The sequence below is a fragment of the Heptranchias perlo genome, chromosome 14 (genome assembly GCF_035084215.1).
Source record: "Heptranchias perlo isolate sHepPer1 chromosome 14, sHepPer1.hap1, whole genome shotgun sequence".
Taxonomy (NCBI): domain Eukaryota; kingdom Metazoa; phylum Chordata; class Chondrichthyes; order Hexanchiformes; family Hexanchidae; genus Heptranchias; species Heptranchias perlo.
In genome coordinates, this window is record NC_090338.1 from 9,539,934 (window position 1) to 9,557,612 (window position 17,679).

At 45.9% G+C, this 17,679-nt stretch overlaps 1 protein-coding gene across 19 annotated transcripts in view; it reads left to right on the top strand.

Annotated features, from left to right (window-relative positions):
* LOC137332308 (protocadherin-10-like) overlaps positions 1-17,679 on the top strand; it is a 245,812-nt gene that overhangs the window by 189,527 nt on the left and 38,606 nt on the right. For 17 of the 19 annotated variants that reach the window (XM_067996031.1, XM_067996022.1, XM_067996028.1 and 14 more), the window contains one exon: positions 9,568-9,678. The exons of the other annotated variants lie outside the window; for them this stretch is intronic. In XM_067996031.1, coding sequence (XP_067852132.1) covers positions 9,568-9,678 — 111 coding nt within the window. The remainder of the gene's footprint in view (positions 1-9,567; positions 9,679-17,679) is intronic. 19 annotated transcript variants of the gene reach the window in all.

Genomic DNA, 17,679 nt, shown 5'->3' on the forward strand with positions numbered 1-17,679 from the left:
ATCTGCACTTCAACTCCATTTACCCGCCTTTAACCCCATATCCCTTGACACCCCTACCTAACAAAAATCTATCGACCTCAGTCTTGAAAGCTCTAATTGTCCTCCAGCATCCACAGCCTTTTGGGGGAGAGAGTTCCAGATTTCTACTGTGTGAAAAAGCGCTTACTGATTTCATGCCTGAATGGCTTGGTTCTAATTTTAAGACCTTGTCTAATTTTAAGATTATGTCTAATTAATAAAAAGCGTATGTGAATTTTGAAGGCTGCAAGAAGCATTTGTATTCAGTACTTAAAGAGTTAATGCGGTTAAGCGTGTTAAACAAATTATTACAAATAGAGATGTGATCTTCTGTATCAGAAACCATGTTAACAACTAGTTAAAATAACTGCCCACAAAAGCCAGACAAAAAAAGGTATTAAAAGGAGAGATTAATAGAGAAACACACGGGAGCTATGGGCCAGATCTAGAATGCAGGAAAGGAGCAGAATAAGCAGGTTGCCATGGAAACACGGGAAAGGAGGACAGAATTGAATTAATGGTGGGAAAGGTTAGTGCGACACGGAGGGAGGAGGGGTAGAAAACACGAAATATCTGTGTTATGAGTTCTTATGTTAATTTTTCAGATACTGGGCTGTCCAGATCCCCTTACATTTGGATTCCATTATGATATCCAGTCACAGTATAATTTTTTTTATTGTATTAACTACGTCCCTCATTAGATGATATTAGACCAACATTAGACTAAAGGGAAAAAGCTTGATCGATATGTTAACAGGAAAGCACCGAAGTGAATAGTGTAAATAATTTCAAGAGGTAATTAATTGCGTTTATGGAGAAAAAAATGATTGAGAGGTATGATAAGAAGACAAATGTGATGCAGTTATGTTCCATCAAAAAGGGAACTGGCTTGTTGGCCTTAATTACCTTTTCCTTTTCCTAAAAATTCTTATCCTCTTACATTCGTAACAATCAGATTTCCATCCCAAATTACCTGTCAATGTAACTCTTGCCTAAAGTTTTGAATCTGAGATTAACTGGTTTAGCAATTCTCATTGAACAGTGAAAATGACAAATGGAAATATTATAGTAAGATAGATTTGCGGTGATAATAGTGCCTTGCATCTCTCAGAAATATCCTAAAACACTTCACATAAAGGAATAATTTTTTGAGTGCTGTGATAATCAGGCAAACACAGCAACCGTCTTACACACAGAAAGATCCCACAAACAGCAATGAGATAAATAGTTTTAACTGAGAGAGGAATGTAGGTTTGGTCACTTGAAAAGCTTCCTACTGTTCTTTGAATAGCATCTTTAACATGTAATTGAATTACTGAAAAGGCCAGGCAAGCCCTTGGTTTAATATCTCACCTGATAATTTAGCATTTCCGCAGCACTGCACTGGAGCATCAGCTTAAATTGCATTCTCAAGCCCTTGAACTCACAACCTTCAACTCAGAGCTGAGAATGCTATCAGTTGAGCCAACTGACACCCATATAACAATCTGCTACTTTATTGGTGCATATATAGGACAGCCACTGGGCTGGAGCATGTCAGAAGGCATTTACACATCATGGGACTCCGATGATATCACAAACTATGATTGCAAAGCTCCGGTGATGCGTAACATCCTTGAAGCACATTCATTAGAGTGCATACAACTGGAGTTTCTGGTCCCAATCTATTTCCCCTGATTCTTTCTGCTTTTCTTCCCTCCTGTCCTAAATGCAGTGACTCTTGTTGGGATATGTTTCTGCGGGTAAAAGCAGCCTTGCTCAAGTAGTCATTCTTCAGACTGTGAGTGTTGGCAGACTGTTCTACTGTGCAGCACATGACAGCTGACCCCTGACCCTGTTTTCACAGGAACAGGAGTAGGCCATTCAGCCCCTCGGGCTGCTCCGCCATTCAATTCGATCAGAGCTGATTGCCCAACATCCACACAGAGGCAGTTCCCAGCAGGGATCACTGGGTAATGATCAGGACCAGGAAACCCTGGCTATTAATTTCCCTGCCCAAGCTCAGGAACGTTGAGGCCAAATGTAGTTCCCCAAATACTGTCACTGACGAGGTCAGCTTACTCTGTACAGACTGGGGATCAGATGTGGAGTCTCTGGTGTGCATGGCTCAGGACTATACATGTGGTGCAATTGCAAACTGATCCATTGGGAGATCGTTATTCCATTTATAAAGTCTTGCTTTTGAAGGCAACAGATGTTGTAACAAATAGCTGGAGGGTTCCGTGACTGAGTCTCAGGATTTGAACTGAAGTACTTCTGTCCCACATAATGAAACCCGGATTCAGTAAATCCGGGTTTCATTTCAATGCATTTTACAGGAGAATAACATACCTGCAAAGCACACTGAAAATAAGCCTAAACATTGCTATTAGTAATATTAGTGTCAGAACGCTGAATTTATTGCTATGACCTTTCTTTCGCTGCTATTTTAGTGGAGACATTGACCCCTGTGAAATAATGGGTTAATCCCTCCACTAAAGCAGCAGACAAGTTACTGTCATATGACTGTTAAGCATTTGTACACAGTATTGCAGATCGATACAGCATCTTCACATTGAACGATGAGTTTCACTATCACTGTTAAAAATAAAGCTGCTAAAAATACATTTTGGGAGGAGCAATAAAGAAGGGGAATATACACTCTGTGAAATCAGGCAGAACATTTTTACTCAAAATCTCATAGAATACATTACCAGGGAAGGTCATTAAAGCCGACAGCATCAATGTGATCAAGAAGCAATCAGATCCGTATCTAGAGAGAGAGGAATTGAGGGATATGGTGAAGAAGGTGAGGCTAAGATCTACCAAAAGAAGGCCTTTTCTTGACATTAAAAATTCCTATGTAACTATGCAAATCAGGGGCCTAGCTTTGGCAGTGAAAGGGGCCTTTGGCAGTTAACTTATCTGTTTACCTGTAGCAAGCTTCTAACACCCACTGGAAAATTATGTCTTTGCTGGCTGTGAAGAAATCCAAGTCATTAACTCTTCATTGAGAATCACTTCTGAATGCTATTAAGTGTGCAAGATAGTTCTGTCACTTCAAAATGAAAAATATAATACCACTCTGTTTACATTTTCTATTAGTTATACATTATTCAATATTGAATCATATGAATCTTCAAATAGTACAGATGTCCACCTACATCCCTCAGAAAGCTTCTCATCTCCCATAGAACATAATTTGTTGTACTGAGGCATTCAAGTACGTGAACAAGTTTTCTGAAGGGCAGCCTATTGCAAAAAATCTATATTTTATTATTCCACTGCTGATGGAAGTATATGTGAGTTTGAAAGAAAATATACATTTTACAACAACAACTTGCATTTATGTAACGCCTTGAACATAGAAAAACAACCCAAGGTGCTTCACAGAGGTGTAATCTGACAAAAATGGACACCGATACAAAGAAGAAGATATTAGGAAGAGTGACCAAAAGCTTGGCCAAAGAGGTGGGATTTAATGAGGGCCTTAAAACAGGAGAAGAAGGTGCAGAAGTGGATGAGTTTTGGGAGGGAATTCCACAGCATCAGGCCTAGGTGGCTGACGGCTTAGCCATTAAAGGTGGGCCAAGGAGTGGGGGGGATGCTAAAAAATGTCAGTTAGAGATCGGGAGGTGTGGTTGTTGAATTGGAGAAGGTTACTGGGATGGAGAGGGGCAAGGCCCTGAAGGGATTTAAACACAAGGAAGAACATTTTAAATCTGTGGCATTGGGGGATTGGGATTCAATGTAGATCAGCAAGGACAGGGGTTAACAGGTGAGTGGGATTTGGCACGGGTTAGGAGAGAGACAGCAGAGTTTTGGATGAGCTTGAGTTTGTGGAGGGTGGAAGATGGGAGGCTAGCCAGAGGGCATTGGAATCGTCGAGCCTGGAGGTGACAAAGCCATGGATGAGGATTTCAGCAGCAGATGGGCTGAGGCAGGGATGAAGGCGGGCGATGTTAGGGAGATGGAAGTAGGCGATCTTTGTGATGAAGAGGATATGGGCTCAGAAGCTCAGCTCGGGCTGAAAGAGAATGGTGAGATTGCAAACAGTCTGGTTCAACCTGAGACAATGGCCGGGGAGGAGGATGGAAACGATGGCTAAGGTGGAATGTTGGGTAATCTCTTTCAAGATGTGTGGTGAAAATGAAACAACGAGTGCAAATTCCAATATGGTAGAAAAGAATGTTTCTTCACTGCAGGAAGTGATTATAACCTGGAAATTACATTGTTCATCATCATATGAACACATAATGTGTTAACATCTCTGTTAAAAGTATTGACAGAGGAATCTAATACAAATGCATTAAGTATTTGTATGACAATATGGTCATTTTCAGCCTTATATATTATCCTTATTGAATATTCTTCAGGCAAATTCATAAGACAACTCTGTTGGTGTATCAGTACATGTAACTGTTTTAGTTATGTAGATATTAAATTAAAGTACAAAATTAAATTATAGCAGAATAACTATCTGCTTGTTATTGCAGATAAAATTTTCTCAACCAAATATTTTAGTACTTACGGGAAGTAGGGTTTTTTTAAAAAATCAGGATATTTAAAATAGTAAATCAGCCATTTACTCATAAATATCAACCAAAGCAAAATGTCAGTGTGACACAGCAATCAGGTATCAGTACCTATGCTGTTGGGAATCTGGGTGAAGAAAGGAAATCAAATGGTTCTGCAATATCCAGATTGCTTTACTGCCCAATTGAATTAACTGGCAAGGTCAGGGCAATGTGCCAGGAAGCCCTGATTGAATTGATGTAGCAGTGACTTGCTGATTATTTAGACAGGCGTAGCATGTCTGTATAACCCAATATAATCATTGGCAGAATATAAACAGGCTCAGTATCCTGTACCAAAGGATATGCTGCAGCAGCTCGTAAAATATGTTTTAATGCTACTTTGTTCTTTGTCAAGCTCCAGTTAAGACAATTAGCTTCACACCCTATCTCCAGATTCCCCAGTCTGAGATTAGTCTATGTGAACACTCTTACAGCCCACATATTTCACATTAATTGGCACTTGTTCCCTTCATTTAGGCCAAGATCCAGACTCAAGTTTTTAAACCTGATTTTCATGACTTGCTTTGCATTTTGTCACCTCAATGATTATTAAGGTATTGGGTGGAACTGCGGAAGCTAATATTAACTTATGCTGTTTGTGCACTACATATTCCTTATGAATTTAAAAACACCTTTGTAAATGCACAACAAGTTGTGGTACTTAGCCATACAAACCAGAAAAGCCAAAGGACGGTATTCATTTGCTGACGTCAGCTGGCACATGGGTAAAGTGGTACAAATGGCCTCAATCAGCTAATTCAGCACAGACCCAGGGCTGGAGGTGGGATTTTGCTTAGGTGTTAATCATGGTTCAGTAGGTAGCACTCTCGCCTGCTTAAATCAGAAGGTTGTGAGTTCAAGCCCCTACTCCATGAGACTTGAGCACAAAACCTAAGCTGACACTACAGTACTGAGGGAGTGCTGCACTGTCAATGGTGTTGTCTTCCAGATGATACGTTAAACCGTGGCCCTATCTGCCCTCTCAGGTGGATATAAAAGATCCCATGGCGCTATTTCAAAGAACAGCAGGGGAGTTCTCTCCAGTGTCCGAGCCAACATTTATCCCTCAACCAACATCCCTAAAACAGATTATATCGTCATTATCACAGTGCTGTTTGTCGGACCTTGCTGTGTGCAAATTGGCTGTCACATTTTCTACGTTACAACAGTGACTGCACTTCATTGGCTGTAAAGTGCTTTAGGACATCCTGAGGCCGTGAAAGGTGCTATATAAATGCAAGTCTTTCTTTCTTTCCTGTTCTATATTGCTCATCTCCACATTACCAGTGAATTTACCAATTTTACATAGGATTACATAGAGCATATAACACAGAAACTGGCCATTCGGCCCAACAGGTTCATGCCGGTGCTAATGCTCCACACGAGCCCCCGCCCACTCTTCTTCATCTAACCCTATCAGCATATTCTTCCATTCCTTCCTCCCTCATGTGTTTATCTAGCTTCCCCTTCAATGCATCTATACTGGTCACCCAAACTACTCCTTGTGATAGCAAGTTCCACATTTGAGTCACTACAGTTTGTTTAAAGTTCAAATTGAACATTATGGTATGCGTGTTTTTTTTAAACAATTTTTCACCGTGCTTAAACTACTTTTATCCACTCCCTGATTCCTCAGTTGCTAAAGGCAGTCTGCAGCTGAGCTGTACACCGCACGAAGGTCCCAGATCAGCTAACCTAACGCCAGTCTGTGCTGAGTTGGCTGCCCTCAGTCAGAGCAGCAGTTGGCATTCTAAAGTTAGCCTCGATGGACTAGGGATGGAAAAGGAAAAAAAAATAGCCAGGTCCCCAAGCTGCTGATTGCTACCCAGTGATCCCTGCTGGAATAACAAGTGTATGTGCACGTGGGGAGAGATGGAATCAGGCTTGACTGTTGTGCCCTCTGTGGTTGAGTAGCTTGCCAGAACTCACTGCCTAGGCTCATAGATAAACAATGGCCATGTTGGATGCGGTCCATCACTTGTGGGACTGCGTCCCAACATGAGTCAACACCTTCGGGAGAAGAAGGGCCAAACCTGGAAGTGGGTGAGGGGTTGGAGGCGGGAGATACTTTTTTAAAGCATGTGGGTCATCATGGTACGACTGAGTTCTCAACTTGCTTCCTGGCACAGGCCCACAGTCTGAAGCATTCTGGTTCCAAGATAGCATCTTGCTGTATTTATAGGCCGACACACAGCTGACTTCCTTTCATTGAGAAGCCAACAAAGACATCATACAACTGAAATATTCCATGAATGAACTTTATAAAAATAGATTTAATTCAGCAAAGACTTGTGATAAATGACAATTGTAGGCAGTGTTGATACCATGTCTACAACACTAAGATATGGTTGACGTCAGTGTAAATTCCCACTTGCAGCATATGTTAAAAAAAATTTAAGTCCTATTTTGTGAGACCAATAAAGGTCCTGTAAAAGCACTGAAGCATAAAGCTGCTCATATTGGAATTAATAAAATATATTGCGTTATACTGAAGGTATCGGTTTGACAAAAGCTCTTGCTGTTTGATTGGTGTGAATGGACAGCACCGAGATATACTGCCTACCTCGCACTGCCCTCCCCTCAGACAAGCAAGAGCTCTGCTCACTGGCGCCTTAAAACCAGAGTTTAAAAAGTTGGCTTTACAATGGCTGCAGTTAGAACATAAGAACATACGAAATAGGACCAGGGGTAGGCCGTATGTCCCCTTGAACCTGCTCCGCCATTCAATAAGATAATGTTTGATCATCAATCTCAACTCCACTTTCTCGCCTGATCCACATATCCCTTGATTCCCTTGGGAGTCCAAAAATCTATCAATCTCAGCCTTAAATATACTTAATGACTGAGTAGCCACAGCCCTCTGAAGTAGAGAATTCCAAAGATTCACCACCCTCTGAGTGAAGAAATTCCTCCTCATCTCAGTCAAAAATGTCCAACCCCTTATCCTGAGACTATGCCCCCTAGTTCTAGGCTGTCCAGCCAGAGGAAAACAACTTCTCAGCATCTACTCTGTCAAGCCCTCTAAGAATTTTATACGTTTCAATGAGGTCACCTCTCATTCTTCTAAACGACAGAAAATATAGGCCCATCTTGCTCAATCTCGCCTCATAGGACAACCCTCTCATCCTAGGAATCAATCTAATGAACCTATGTTGCACCCCCTCTAAGGCAAGTATATCCTTCCTTAGATAAGGAGAACAATTCTGTACACAGTTCTCTAGGTCTGGTCTCACCAAAGCCGTGTATAATTGTAGCAAGCCTTCCTTACTCTTGTACTCCAACCCCCTTGCAACAAAGGCCAATATACCATTTGCCTTCCTAATTGCTTGCATGTTAACTTTCTGTGTTACACTGACTGCACTGGGCTACATATAGAGCCAATGATAGTGATAGCATGGGATTTATTGGGTGGGAAATTTATCTTCCGCCCAAAATGAGCAACAAGTCAGTGGAGTGGCCAAACCTGGCGTCAGGAGGCCCGAACCATATTCAGGGTCGAGCCGCATTTAAATGCCGGCGGTGAGCTGCAGGCACCAAGCAGGCAGATTTGGAGGGCGGGAAATCGGCTAGGTCCAACGCTGGGCTGCCTGGCAGGTCTGGGCAGGGGAGGGGAAGCAATCGCAGGAGGGAAGGGGCCTCAAACATGCCAGCAGTAGAGCAATCTTGCTCCTCCCTGGGCCCACATAAATAAATTTTAAAAAATTCTGGGCCATTTTCTGAACAGTCTCAAGCTTCTCTAAGGACCGCTGGTTAGACCGCTCGATTCCTGGTATAAATGGGCACACTGCACCCATTTGTACCTTAAAATTGCAATCGGACTCCTACAACTAGCGTCGGACCATGATTTGCAGAATGAAGTAGCCTTATGTCGTTTCAGGCGGGCTGGCTACTCACCCATTTACAGACCCGCCTGAAAATTGCATCAGATGGGCCTTGGGTGCCAGTGAAGTCCCCTCACCCCCGATTTTCAACTGCCGACTGCCCATTTTTCAGGTGAGAAGCAGTTGAAATCACCCCCATTATATCTCAGCATCAATTCCTTCATGTGTGTGTTGCAAAAAGGACAAGATGTCATAATTGAGAGCAGGAATTTATTTGTTTCATCTCAGATCGGCACTGCAACCGTATAAAGAACGTAAATCTCCTGTAAAACTCTGCACGTCTCCTATATTAATACAGCTGCTTTACGATAAGCATATATTACAAGTATGATACTTGAATGATAGAGAAAATAAACCTGGGACAATGCTTTAAAATATACTTTGGTGGCAGGGCAAGAGGATTACAGGTTCATAGTCAGTTAGGACGGATTCTAGAAGGTTACTCTTTACACTGAGAGCGATCAGCTGCTGAAACAGGTTGTCAGATCAGGATGGACTCATTTAAGAGAAGGCTAGATGCTGTAAATGAGAAGATGGTAGAGTTGGTGTTCTGGGAGGATGAGATCAAATGGACCAAAGAACCATCTTCATCCGAACCTATCTCGTGGTATATGTGGTAACATCAATGGTTCATCATTGTATTTCTGCAATGACCATTAATGAGACTCTGTGATCAGTTGGCCAGAGGAGCAGTTCCAGTGGGGTGGAATGGAAAAGGTCTGCCTTTCTTCGACAAATGACAGTGCCTTACCTTGTTGTGGTGCTCATCCAGGATATGGTCAAGGATTGATCAAACCTACCCGACAGAGGTAGGCTGATTCGACTCTCTTTAGAAGGCAAAACACACCAGAACATCACTCAATGGGTTATTTATTATCACGTGCATTATGTTCACTTTATTGCTTAAACCTTTTCACTTTCTTTTTTGTGTTAAATGCACTTTTCTCCCTAAATTTGCTATGCTCATTCAAGGTTATTTTTGTTCAATTATCATGATCCCGTTCTGCAGCAGGTGCATGATTTCATGAGTTACTTATTTTTGCATTTATTTCCCTGATTTTTTTTAATATTTCTCCCCACAACGTTTCCCGCCTCCATGTACCCTCCATCAGCCGGTAGAGAAGGTTGGACAATACCACGGACAGCTCCGCGAACGCAATTGCAGATGACGCTAGGCGCTCACGTACCAGGAACCTTGAGAAGTCAGTATCTTCTCCCCCGAGGTGAGCCCCTCAGCTGAGACTTGGTGAAGGCTCGTCACCGGGACTTCCCTTCGCTTTGCATTATCTTACTCGGTGGTTCTCGAAAGTTGTTACTGATGATTACTAACGCTGGCTTTTGCACATGATCTTCTAGTACGTTTTCATTAGGTCTGCAGTCATTGCTCTGACTGTTGCATTCTGCGATCAAGAACCTAACCGTCAATGTGTTCAGTGTACAAGGCTGCTCTTGCTGACCACGGAGCTTTTTATGGCTGCTGCTGCACAAACATTTCTCCGTTTTATTATTTGCCAATTTTCTTTTTCTCCCCATCCTCCTGAAGATGCCATTCCTTGATGGCAGCCTTCCTGAGCCTCACCCTCATGGCTACTCTTCATTTGTGAACTTCGACAATGAGAGTCAGTAGGCTATTCGACTTCAGTAGGCACCCAGCCCAGTTGGTTATTGTCCTCACCTGGAGTCCGTGCTCAGGGACTGTCCAACAGAAATGACAATCAGGGATGTTAATCCTGACTGATCTTTTTCCCCTTACTCGTCCAATGACACTGAGGGCGATTGTAGTATCCCTACAACCACCCCAGCTGAGATCAGCTTACTCCACACAAACTGGGGACTGAACCTGTGACTTTTCTGTTCTCTATGGCTCAGTATCACACTGGATAGTGTACTGAGCCACCGAGGAACGTCTTTACTTTTACTTGTGATCGTGTGGCGTTTTCCTCCTTTTTGTGTCTTTGTCCCGTGCCTTTCCATCGTCTCACTGACCTACTTCAGCTGAACAGCAATATAGTCCAGGCCACAGATTTGTTCATAATTCTACCTTTATAACATCATTACGCAAATTATGCCTCAACAGGAAGAGTAGGTTCTCTGGTCCTTGGTGATTTCCTGCAACCTTTCCCCTATGATGAAACTCTGCAGCATTGAAGTGTTAAACCCAGCCCTCCAGCTGTGAAACACTGAACTGAGCCCATGGGGAACTGCAAAGGTTGAATGTCGTTCGAGAATAAGGTTCAAAACTAGAACAGCAAGCACTCAAGGTTTGGGAGGTGACCAGACAGTAAGTTTCAGAGCTGGAAACTTAATAGTAAGTGGGTGAAATTGGTCAATGGCAGTAGCGCAACATGGGCTAATAGCGAATCGACAGTCCCTTTCACACCAAATCGACAGCCCCTTTCACACCGAATCGACAGTCCCTTTCACACCGAATCGACAGCCCCTTTCACACCAAATCGACAGTCCCTTTCACACCGAATCGACAGTCCCTTTCACAGCGAATCGACAGTCCCTTTCACACCGAATCGACAGTCCCTTTCACACCGAATCGACAGTCCCTTTCACACCGAATCGACAGTCCCTTTCACACCGAATCGACAGCCCCTTTCACACCGAATCGACAGTCCCTTTCACACCGAATCGACAGTCCCTTTCACACCAAATCGACAGCTCCTTTCACAGCGAATCGACAGTCCCTTTCACACCGAATCGACAGTCCCTTTCACACCGAATCGACAGTCCCTTTTACACCGAATCGACAGTCCCTTTCACACCGAATCGACAGTCCCTTTCACACCGAATCGACAGTCCCTTTCACACCGAATCGACAGTCCCTTTCACACCGAATCGACAGTCCCTTTTACACCGAATCGACAGTCCCTTTCACACCGAATCGACAGTCCCTTTCACACCGAATCGACAGTCCCTTTCACACCGAATCGACAGTCCCTTTCACACCGAATCGACAGTCCCTTTCACACCGAATCGACAGTCCCTTTCACACCGAATCGACAGCCCCTTTCACACCAAATCGACAGTCCCTTTCACACCGAATCGACAGTCCCTTTCACAGCGAATCGACAGTCCCTTTCACACCAAATCGACAGCCCCTTTCACACCGAATCGACAGTCCCTTTCACACCGAATCGACAGTCCCTTTCACACTGAATCGACAGTCCCTTTCACACCGAATCGACAGTCCCTTTCACACCGAATCGACAGTCCCTTTCACACCGAATCGACAGCCCCTTTCACACCGAATCGACAGTCCCTTTCACACCGAATCGACAGTCCCTTTTACACCGAATCGACAGCCCCTTTCACACCGAATCGACAGCTCCTTTCACACCGAATCGACAGCTCCTTTCACACCGAATCGACAGCTCCTTTCACACCGAATCGACAGCTCCTTTCACACCGAATCGACAGTCCCTTTCACACCAAATCGACAGTCCCTTTCACACCGAATCGACAGTCCCTTTCACACTGAATCGACAGTCCCTTTCACACTGAATCGACAGTCCCTTTCACAGCGAATCGACAGTCCCTTTCACACCAAATCGACAGTCCCTTTCACACCGAATCCACAGTCCCTTTCACACCAAATCGACAGTCCCTTTCACAGCGAATCGACAGTCCCTTTCACACCAAATCGACAGCCCCTTTCACACTGAATCGACAGCTCCTTTCACACCAAATCGACAGCTCCTTTCACACCAAATCGACAGCTCCTTTCACACCAAATCGACAGTCCCTTTCACACCAAATCGACAGCCCCTTTCACACCAAATCGACAGCTCCTTTCACACCAAATCGACAGTCCCTTTCACACCGAATCGACAGTCCCTTTCACACTGAATCGACAGCTCCTTTCACACCGAATCGACAGTCCCTTTCACACCAAATCGACAGCTCCTTTCACACCAAATCGACAGCTCCTTTCACACCAAATCGACAGTCCCTTTCACACCAAATCGACAGCTCCTTACACACCAAATCGACAGCTCCTTTCACACCAAATCGACAGTCCCTTTCACACCGAATCGACAGTCCCTTTCACACGGAATCGACAGTCCCTTTCACACCGAATCGACAGTCCCTTTCACACCGAATCGACAGTCCCTTTCACACCAAATCGACAGCCCCTTTCACACCAAATCGACAGCTCCTTTCACACCAAATCGACAGTCCCTTTCACACTGAATCGACAGCCCCTTTCACACCAAATCGACAGCTCCTTTCACACCAAATCGACAGCTCCTTTCACACCAAATCGACAGTCCCTTTCACACCGAATCGACAGCCCCTTTCACACCGAATCGACAGTCCCTTTCACACCGAATCGACAGTCCCTTTCACACCGAATCGACAGTCCCTTTCACACCGAATCGACAGCTCCTTTCACACCGAATCGACAGTCACTTTCACACTGAATCGACAGTCCCTTTCACACCAAATCGACAGCCCCTTTCACACCGAATCGACAGTCTCTTTCACACCGAATCGACAGCCCCTTTCACACCGAATCGACAGTCCCTTTCACACCGAATCGACAGTCCCTTTCACACCGAATCGACAGCCCCTTTCACACCAAATCGACAGCTCCTTTCACACCGAATCGACAGTCCCTTTCACACCAAATCGACAGTCCCTTTCACACCGAATCGACAGTCCCTTTCACACCGAATCGACAGTCCCTTTCACACTGAATCGACAGTCCCTTTCACACCGAATCGACAGCCCCTTTCACACCGAATCGACAGTCCCTTTCACACCAAATCGACAGCCCCTTTCACACCAAATCGACAGTCCCTTTCACACTGAATCGACAGTCCCTTTCACACCAAATCGACAGCCCCTTTCACACCAAATCGACAGCTCCTTTCACACCAAATCGACAGTCCCTTTCACACTGAATCGACAGCCCCTTTCACACCAAATCGACAGCTCCTTTCACACCAAATCGACAGATCCTTTCACACCAAATCGACAGTCCCTTTCACACCGAATCGACAGCCCCTTTCACACCGAATCGACAGTCCCTTTCACACCGAATCGACAGTCCCTTTCACACCGAATCGACAGTCCCTTTCACACCGAATCGACAGCTCCTTTCACACCGAATCGACAGTCCCTTTCACACTGAATCGACAGTCCCTTTCACACCAAATCGACAGCCCCTTTCACACCGAATCGACAGTCTCTTTCACACCGAATCGACAGCCCCTTTCACACCGAATCGACAGTCCCTTTCACACCGAATCGACAGTCCCTTTCACACCAAATCGACAGCCCCTTTCACACCAAATCGACAGCTCCTTTCACACCGAATCGACAGTCCCTTTCACACCAAATCGACAGTCCCTTTCACACCGAATCGACAGTCCCTTTCACACCGAATCGACAGTCCCTTTCACACTGAATCGACAGTCCCTTTCACACCGAATCGACAGCCCCTTTCACACCGAATCGACAGTCCCTTTCACACCAAATCGACAGCCCCTTTCACACCAAATCGACTGTCCCTTTCACACTGAATCGACAGACCCTTTCACACCAAATCGACAGCCCCTTTCACACCGAATCGACAGTCCCTTTCACACCGAATCGACAGTCTCTTTCACACCGAATCGACAGTCCCTTTCACACCGAATCGACAGCCCCTTTCACACCGAATCGACAGCTCCTTTCACACCGAATCGACAGTCCCTTTCACACCAAATCGACAGTCCCTTTCACACCGAATCGACAGTCCCTTTCACACCGAATCGACAGTCTCTTTCACACCGAATCGACAGTCCCTTTCACACCAAATCGACAGTCCCTTTCACACCGAATCGACAGTCCCTTTCACACTGAATCGACAGCCCCTTTCACACCAAATCGACAGCCCCTTTCACACCAAATCGACAGCTCCTTTCACACCAAATCGACAGTCCCTTTCACACCGAATCGACAGTCCCTTTCACACCAAATCGACAGTCCCTTTCACACCGAATCGACAGTCCCTTTCACACCGAATCGACAGTCTCTTTCACACCGAATCGACAGTCCCTTTCACACCAAATCGACAGCCCCTTTCACACTGAATCGACAGCCCCTTTCACACCGAATCGACAGTCCCTTTCACACCGAATCGACAGTCCCTTTCACACCGAATCGACAGTCCCTTTCACACCAAATCGACAGCCCCTTTCACACCAAATCGACAGCTCCTTTCACACTGAATCGACAGTCCCTTTCACACCGAATCAACAGCTCCTTTCACACCGAATCGACAGTCCCTTTCACACCGAATCGACAGTCCCTTTCACACCGAATCGACAGTCCCTTTCACACCGAATCGACAGCTCCTTTCACACCGAATCGACAGTCCCTTTCACACCGAATCGACAGTCCCTTTCACACCGAATCGACAGTCCCTTTCACACCGAATCGACAGCTCCTTTCACACCGAATCGACAGCCCCTTTCACACCGAATCGACAGCCCCTTTCACACCGAATCGACAGCCCCTTTCACACGGAATCGACAGTCTCTTTCACACCGAATCGACAGCCCCTTTCACACAGAATCGACAGCCCCTTTCACACTGAATCGACAGTCTCTTTCACACCGAATCGACAGCCCCTTTCACACCAAATCGACAGTCCCTTTCACACCGAATCGACAGTCTCTTTCACACCAAATCGACAGTCCCTTTCACACCGAATCGACAGCCCCTTTCACACTGAATCGACAGCCCCTTTCACACTGAATCGACAGTCCCTTTCACACCGAATCGACAGCCCCTTTCACACTGAATCGACAGCCCCTTTCACACCGAATCGACAGTCCCTTTCACACCGAATCGACAGTCCCTTTCACACCGAATCGACAGCCCCTTTCACACTGAATCGACAGTCTCTTTCACACCGAATCGACAGCCCCTTTCACACCAAATCGACAGTCCCTTTCACACCGAATCGACAGTCTCTTTCACACCAAATCGACAGTCCCTTTCACACCGAATCGACAGCCCCTTTCACACTGAATTGACAGTCCCTTTCACACCGAATCGACAGCTCCTTTCACACCGAATCGACAGCCCCTTTCACACCGAATCGACAGCCCCTTTCACACCGAATCGACAGTCTCTTTCACACCGAATCGACAGCCCCTTTCACACCGAATCGACAGTCCCTTTCACACCGAATCGACAGTCCCTTTCACACCGAATCGACAGCCCCTTTCACACTGAATCGACAGTCTCTTTCACACCGAATCGACAGCCCCTTTCACACCAAATCGACAGTCCCTTTCACACCGAATCGACAGTCTCTTTCACACCAAATCGACAGTCCCTTTCACACCGAATCGACAGCCCCTTTCACACTGAATCGACAGTCCCTTTCACACCGAATCGACAGCCCCTTTCACACTGAATCGACAGTCCCTTTCACACCGAATCGACAGTCCCTTTCACACCGAATCGACAGTCCCTTTCACACCGAATCGACAGCTCCTTTCACACCGAATCGACAGTCCCTTTCACACCGAATCGACAGCTCCTTTCACACTGAATCGACAGTCCCTTTCACACCGAATCGACAGTCCCTTTCACACCGAATCGACAGCTCCTTTCACACTGAATCGACAGTCCCTTTCACACCAAATCGACAGCCCCTTTCACACCAAATCGACAGTCTTTCACACCGAATCGACAGCCCCTTTCACACCGAATCGACAGTCCCTTTCACACGGAATCGACAGTCCCTTTCACACCGAATCGACAGTCCCTTTCACACCGAATCGACAGTCCCTTTCACACCGAATCGACAGTCCCTTTCACACCGAATCGACAGTCCCTTTCACACCGAATCGACAGTCCCTTTCACACAGAATCGACAGCCCCTTTCACACTGAATCGACAGTCCCTTTCACACCGAATCGACAGTCCCTTTCACACTGAATCGACAGTCCCTTTCACACCGAATCGACAGTCCCTTTCACACCAAATCGACAGTCCCTTTCACACCGAATCGACAGCCCCTTTCACACTGAATCGACAGCCCCTTTCACACCTAAACGACAGCTCCTTTCACACCAAATCGACAGTCCCTTTCACACCGAATCGACAGTCCCTTTCACACCGAATCGACAGTCCCTTTCACACCGAATCGACAGTCCCTTTCACACCGAATCGACAGTCCCTTTCACACCGAATCGACAGCTCCTTTCACACCGAATCGACAGTCCCTTTCACACCGAATCGACAGTCCCTTTCACACCGAATCGACAGCTCCTTTCACACCGAATCGACAGTCCCTTTCACACCGAATCGACAGTCCCTTTCACACCGAATCGACAGCTCCTTTCACACCAAATCGACAGTCCCTTTCACACCGAATCGACAGTCCCTTTCACACCGAATCGACAGTCCCTTTTACACCGAATCGACAGCCCCTTTCACACCGAATCGACAGTCCCTTTCACACCGAATCGACAGCTCCTTTCACACTGAATCGACAGTCCCTTTCACACCGAATCGACAGCCCCTTTCACACCGAATCGACAGTCCCTTTCACACCGAATCGACAGTCCCTTTCACACCGAATCGACAGCTCCTTTCACACTGAATCGACAGTCCCTTTCACACCGAATCGACAGTCCCTTTCACACCGAATCGACAGCCCCTTTCACACTGAATCGACAGCCCCTTTCACACCAAATCGACAGCTCCTTTCACACCGAATCGACAGTCCCTTTCACACCGAATCGACAGTCCCTTTCACACCGAATCGACAGCTCCTTTCACACCGAATCGACAGTCCCTTTCACACCGAATCGACAGTCCCTTTCACACCGAATCGACAGCTCCTTTCACACCGAATCGACAGTCCCTTTCACACCGAATCGACAGCCCCTTTCACACCGAATCGACAGTCCCTTTCACACCGAATCGACAGTCCCTTTCACACCAAATCGACAGCCCCTTTCACACCGAATCGACAGCTCCTTTCACACCGAATCGACAGCCCCTTTCACACCGAATCGACAGTCCCTTTCACACCGAATCGACAGTCCCTTTCACACCGAATCGACAGCTCCTTTCACACCGAATCGACAGTCCCTTTCACACCGAATCAACAGTCCCTTTCACACCGAATCGACAGTCCCTTTCACACGGAATCGACAGCCCCTTTCACACCAAATCGACAGCTCCTTTCACACCAAATCGACAGTCCC